A 6,692-nucleotide genomic window follows, 5' to 3' on the forward strand; every position below is an offset into this window, starting at 1 on the left:
TTTTCCTTTTCTTTATTTGACTCTCCGGGGAGCCTTGACGTAATTGATAAAGTTGCTGTCATATGACCGGGAGGTTACGAGTTCGAGCCGCGGAAACAGCCACTTGCAGAAATGCAGGGTAAAACTGCGTACAATAGACCCTTATGATTTGGCCCTTCCCCGGATCATGCGCGTAGCGGAAGCTTAGTACACCAGCCTATCTTTTTTAGTTTTTTATTTGACTCTCCAACATCCACTATAAAAATCTTTTCTCTGACTGTCTGACGTCCCACCATTGTCCCATGACTCCTTTACCTTTGCTTTCCCATAATTAAACATCAATAGTATATCTTTATACAAACCCCACTTCCCAATTTCCCTTGAAGTTCCTTTTTCTTGCATATACTTCAATTATTTGAAAGTGGGCATTTGAAACAGCACCATTTTTTGTCCTTGATGAAGTCCTTTCACTAGTTTTACTACTACAACAAGTCAACAACAACAAGAAGCTGCCCCCTAAGAAGATGTACTACACTAGTCAGAAATAGCTGGTTAGTTTGATTTCTCCTTTTGAGCTTGGTTAATTATTCTATATTTATTTGAAGGGGAGCGACTGGACAGGTAAAGAATCACGAGTTTACGGGTTCGAGCCGTGTAAACAGTCTCTTGCAAAAATGCAAGGTAAAGCTGCGTACAATAGACACTTGTAGTCCGGCCCTTCCCGGACCCGCACATAACGGGAGTTTAGTACACCGGACTGTCCTTTTTATATTTGGTGTTCTAGTTCAAGCCTCTTGTGTTGGTCTTCTGATTTTTTGGCTTGTATTTCAGTGAGGATTCATATAGCCGACCCCATTTCTTGTTTGAAACTACGGCGTAGTAGTAGTTGTTGTATTTCAGTAAACTAACTTTCTAGTACTTTATGTTTTCTTTCATTAATGATCCTATGTTTCAAATCTTGAAATGATTTCCTCTTGTATGGAGGTTAAGTAGTTTATAAAGAAAATTTTCATTATCCTATGCAATTTTCTTGTAGCTGAAAATCTAAAATAAAGTAGTTAGATTTTGTCAAGAAAAAATTGAACCTGTCATGTTTTTTGAAGTTATAGATACTTTTGTGGAAGTTATACAGTTGACTGCTTTCCTTTAGCCTTTTGTGGAACAAAAGATCTAAACAAGAGTTGTGTATTATCATAAATCTTTCTTGAATTATATATAATAAGTCATATATATTGGACAGAGACGAGTTTAAATAGAGCAATATGGAAAGTGCGGATTCATATAGCTTTTCCCAACTTGCTCGGGATTTAGGCATAGTAATTGGACTATAGTTGGAGTAACATTTATCTTAGGCTCTCAATGACTATTGCCTTATTTATGGTAGATATAGGTCCTAATTCTCACTTATTTGTGTGTGATAATTCATTGTTTTTGCTATACTAAACTGCAGAGATTTCATAGTATTTCGTGATTTATATTGCAATCTTTCCCTTTGATAGTGTGAGTTGTAGTTCCTGTTTCATTAAGTTCTAACATGTTAGGACTTTAAACAACACTGTCAACGAAACGCCATTCTCAGAAAGTCTAAATATAAATCAAACTAAAGAATATTTTTACTTTGATAGTCGATCAGAATTTGCAGCAGAACTGAAGTGAAATCAATATGTTAAAACTGCAGCCAAATGAGGCCACTCTATCGATATGTTGTTTATCTGCCTTCTCATTTTTCACCTAAAAGTTAGTCCTCTATCCCTTGTTGGAGATGCTGCAACTGAGATAAAATGGCAAAAAGGACTTATATGGAGTTCATGTCACACCAGAAAATGGAACAGAAACATCAGACTTAATTGGTTTTTTTGACGAATAGTTTGAATTTTCTTCAATAGTGTCACTATGGTATTTTTCCAGCCTTTAGTTTCTGATAATGGACTTTCGCTTACAGAATTAGCAGGTTTCAACTGTACTTAGGGGCTAATAACACGAAACTTGATGCCTTAATCAGTTTCATTTGTATGTTGTAACACTATATTGGAAGATACATTAAACTGGTATATAAACAGCAGCATTCCTATATAACAGTCAGTCACTATAAAAACCAAGTTTTTCTCAGAACTGATTTCTATGTCCTCTATAACAACACTTCACTGTAGCAGCCAAAAAATATCGAAAGAAACGAATCTGTTATAGAGTGGTTTGTTGTGAAACTAGTGCAGTGCTACTAAACTTATATATATTTACTCAATGCATATCCAGATTTTGGTTATTTCAGTGATTGGAATTTAATTGCATTAAACTTGTATATATTTACTCAACCAAACCTTTTTTTTCCTGGTCATATACAGGACAATGTTACTAAGTCGAAGATAGCTCATTTGTTTCGATCAATCACTACACAGTGTAAGTTCCTAATATTTAACCAAAATGCAAACACCAAGATTCAATCTTGAAGTTGAGGCCTTGTTTGAAGATGATTCTGATATTATTAGCCAGGTAGCTTCTAATATATGTACTGTTGAATCGTTCGCGGATCCTTACAAGGACAGAGTTATAGATTTCACTAAGTTAAGTTCAGAACCAGTGTCGCTTGACTTGTCTCTTAGCCAGGATTCAATAGGCTTTTCAGTATCAAGCACAAGTGAAAGCAGCAATGAACATGCAACACAAAATTCAGGATCAGGATCAGGACCGGCATTTCAAAGAGTTTTTAGTTGCAATTTCTGCCAAAGGAAATTCTACAGTTCACAGGCTCTTGGCGGCCATCAGAATGCACATAAAAGAGAACGAACGCTTGCGAAACGAGCTATGAGAATGGGAATTTTCTCAGAAAGGTATGCTAATTTGGCATCTTTGCCATTACATGGATCTACAATAAGGTCTTTAGGAATCAAAGCACATTCTTCGCTACATCAGGCATCTGCACCAGCAATTAGGCCACTCGATTTTAAAACGAGTGCAAGATTTGAGTATGGTAATTGCCAAAGTCCACCTTTGTACATGGAAAATGATGAAGCTGATCAATTTCTATGGCCTGGTAGTTTTCGTCAAGTGACAAATCCCGGTATCTCTCTTACTAATTTTTCTCTTGCCGGATGTTCAAATGCGACTTCTTCATACGACGAAAAAGATGAACCAATTACACCAGATCTCACCCTTAGGCTTTGAGAAGTTTGAGAGCAAATACACCACTATCATTTAGCTATCTTATTTTATCTGTATAGTTATATATATTGTCCTAAGTGTGGATTCTGAGAAAGTAGAACTTTCACAGATAATTCTGCTGGATTTTCCGTTTGCCACAATGCCTGCTCAGGCCAGTGTGATTTGGACAATATTAGATGATTGTTGTACAATTTGAATGTATTATTTATGACTAGTAACTGTTATCTGACTTGGTATTCTTTCCTTGTAGCTTGTAATACTTTTAAGTATGGACGACTATAACTTTGTGTGCGCGCGCGCGTGTGTATTGATGTCTAGGCATTTCTTGTTAGTTGCAAAATGGATACTAGAATAGCCAAGAAAAGAGGAATGAATGAAGAACCAAAAATTTTGCCAAAAACTATCACTTAAAAGGCCTTGCAGAGGTTCTGAGAAGGATCCTATTCTCATTTTGAATGATCTTTTCTCATAGTTTCTTCAGCATTTTGGATCTTGAACGGGAGTGTTGGTGTAACTGGTAAAGTTTCTTTCATGTGACCAGGAGATCACGGGTTAGAGTCGTGGAAACAACGGACCACCTTTTGCAAAAATGCAGGGTAAGGTTGCGTACAATAGACCCTTGTGGTCCAGCCCTTCCCTGGACCGACGCATAGCGGGAGCTTAGTGCACCGGGCTGCCCTTTTTCTTGTACTAGTAGGCTTATGTACCGGACTTTCCAAGAGGCAAGTATCCGCCCCAAGTTCAGTTTGTATTAAGTTTACATCGAGTTATTAGTATAACGTGCACACCAGCTTCAAGCAGAAGTTGATCATCTCGCTGTTTTTAGGCTAGTGACTTCACAATATACTAAGAAGAAATAACTAGAAATACAATTGGATCAAATAAATCATTATATTTGATTATGTGTCAATTAATATTTAAAAAATATCCCACTTGGCTGATTTTTCAAACGTTATTCCCTCCCACGCGCCTAAAAGAGTATTCACGCTCTTTGACACATTATATTTAGGGGGTCAAGACTATCAAATTTTCAAGTTCAGAGGGGTATTAAAGACCACGTGAAATTTAAGGAGAAATTAAACAAAAGTTGTCAAGTTTGGGGGGTCCCGAATATTTCAGCCTGAAAAAAAAAAAAAATTCAAAGAATTGAACAAGAAAATCTTATGAGATTTTCACGACTTTTTTGCATTTATATGACTCAGCGCATACACCAAATTATATTATAGGTTTTCTTTATTCATCATAGTAATCCATAAGGATAGAATTCTTGGTGCGCACGAGAAAATTGTTACTCAAAGTTGATGTAATTATTCCATTTGTGGTTGACATCAATTGACTTGGAAAAATTGAACTACTACTAATGCTAACTGTTGCACTAACCCAATTTGGACTACTTTATGGGCTTTTATAACTGTATATATTCATTCCCAAGTTGTCAACTATAGATTTATAGTGCTTCAATTATAATACCTGTTGACTAAGATATATTACAATGATGTGCAAGCCAAATGACAAGTTCGGGCAGAGTATATAGTAAATTAAACTTAATGGACTATATATTAAACCTTATTCTCTTTTGTGATTTTTACGCATTATAACCGCCCCAAAATAATAACCTTTTCTTTTGACTTCATATACATATACTCCTATATATATTGATTGTGAAGGGATGCGCTAAATCTATTTTGATCATCGCGTGATTGTGTTATTTCTTAATCACTATTAGATTTTAAACAATGGAATCTCAAATGAGATAATTTAGTAGTCAAGATGTCAATTCGTCACGAATTCAAATTTTAATAGTTCCAAATAATTGTTGATCCCAACTACGAATATATTAGAGCCAAAAATGGTAAGGGCATTCCATCTAGCGTAAGCATCTGGATAATTTGAAACCGGTGTGGCATAATCTAATGTTGAGCCAAGTCTTGCCAACCGGTAATAGTCGAAGGCAAAAAAAAAAGGGGAGGTTTTTCGATTGATGCACAGTTGAGGGGGCTGATCACAAACGCTACAGGTGTGGGAGCGATTCGCACAACGTCTTTTTTGAGAGAAGAGATCAAAAGATTAAGTGACTGTTGAAAGTTATCTTTAGCTACTAATATCCTTTAATTCGCTAAGTTTTAAAAGTTCAAAGAGGGCATATTAACCACGAAGATTGCATACAGTCTGATCGGACTGTCTACTCTTTGTTGGAGTTAAAGAAAATGAACAAGACTCTTTAATTTGGCACAATGAGAATAGAGGGGGAAAAATGCAACAATCAAAGAATGATGTAACATTAGACAACCAGAAGAAGACAACAAATGGTCCAATTTGAGCATTTAAGAAAGAAAAGAACATGACTATATACGGTCGAAACTGATTTCGGCCTTCGTATGACTGGTCGAGATGAGAACATAATTGATAGGTTACAACTACCTTGCTTTATATTTTGATGCTCTAACAAACTTACTGTCAAGAACCAGATAAGTAACCAGTTACATATCCTCAAGACCTTAAGATCGAAAGGTTCCAGCTTGGAATATGCTTCAACTTTTTAGAGTCAGAGGAACAACATATGGAACAGATAACTATCGTTTTCCGAGGAAACAGTACAAGTCAACTGTCCCAGCTGTAAAGTTGCTGCCTGCACATGCTAAAGTGCAACAGTCAACTTTATGGGGAGTATTTTTTACCTACCTTGCTTACATCATCCTAGTGATGTCACAAATACATTATTAACATCAAGGAAGGTAAAAACAAATAAGTTGTTCACTTAGAGAAATCATTGAAGCTCTTACACGGTCATTGATCATCAAGCAATTAATTCTCAAGTGCATCAAGAATAAAGAACAACACTACTACAGATCAGTTCCCCACAACGAGTCATTGTATGTCCTTAGTTGAGTTGTAACTTTGTAATAGTTCTTAAATTGTATTTCCTACTTAGCTTGTTCAGAAGTATTTTATAGGAAACTCTTTGTAAACCTTAAACCTTTGTATTTGAGTCTTGGCTAGAGCTAGTCGAGTTGTAAAATCTTTGTAATAAAGTTATTATAATGTGGCTTGTAATAGAGTATTACAAGTTAGTGAGGGATTAAAAGGTTAATTCCTAGGTTGCATAGGTTGTAATCTAAAAGTTGCTCAGTAGTGAAGTTGAAATCCTACAAGGGTAGGTCATGGTTTTTAATCCCGTTGAGCTGGAAATTTTTCACGTAAAATTCCACTTGTCATCTACTCACTGCAGTGTGCGTGTGTTCTAGTGGAATGATAGAGAACCTGGTTCTCTATATAGTTTGGTGGATCCTTATATTCTATCAATTGGTATCAGAGCAGGTTCTTTCTATCAGGTTAACACCTAGAAAGGATCCTCATGGCTGCTCCCCCAAACTTCGAAGAAGGCCAGTCTATTTACAGACCACCTAGGTTCAATGGACAGTATTACGGATTGTGGAAAATTAGGATGCACGACTTAGTCATGGCTGAAGATTCTAAGCTATGGGATGTCATATGTGACAGACCCTTTGTTCCCACCAAGAATCTTGGTGACCCAGTTGTAGCCATTCCCAATA

At 36.4% G+C, this 6,692-nt stretch overlaps 1 protein-coding gene across 2 annotated transcripts; it reads left to right on the plus strand.

Annotated features, from left to right (window-relative positions):
- The first annotated feature begins 288 nt into the window (after window positions 1–288).
- On the plus strand, window positions 289–3,364 carry LOC107802454 (zinc finger protein 4-like). Of its 2 annotated transcripts, none has more exons than XM_016625962.2 (2): window positions 289–530; window positions 2,322–3,364. In XM_016625962.2, the coding sequence occupies exon 2, from the start codon at window positions 2,401–2,403 to the stop codon at window positions 3,139–3,141; it is 741 nt and encodes a 246-aa protein (XP_016481448.2). In that variant the 5' UTR covers window positions 289–530; window positions 2,322–2,400; the 3' UTR covers window positions 3,142–3,364. The 2 variants fall into 2 exon arrangements, with proteins under 2 accessions (XP_016481448.2, XP_075080760.1); XM_075224659.1 differs by having other exon boundaries at window positions 521–660.
- The last annotated feature ends 3,328 nt before the right edge of the window (window positions 3,365–6,692 follow it).

The sequence above is a fragment of the Nicotiana tabacum genome, chromosome 11 (genome assembly GCF_000715075.1).
Source record: "Nicotiana tabacum cultivar K326 chromosome 11, ASM71507v2, whole genome shotgun sequence".
Taxonomy (NCBI): domain Eukaryota; kingdom Viridiplantae; phylum Streptophyta; class Magnoliopsida; order Solanales; family Solanaceae; genus Nicotiana; species Nicotiana tabacum.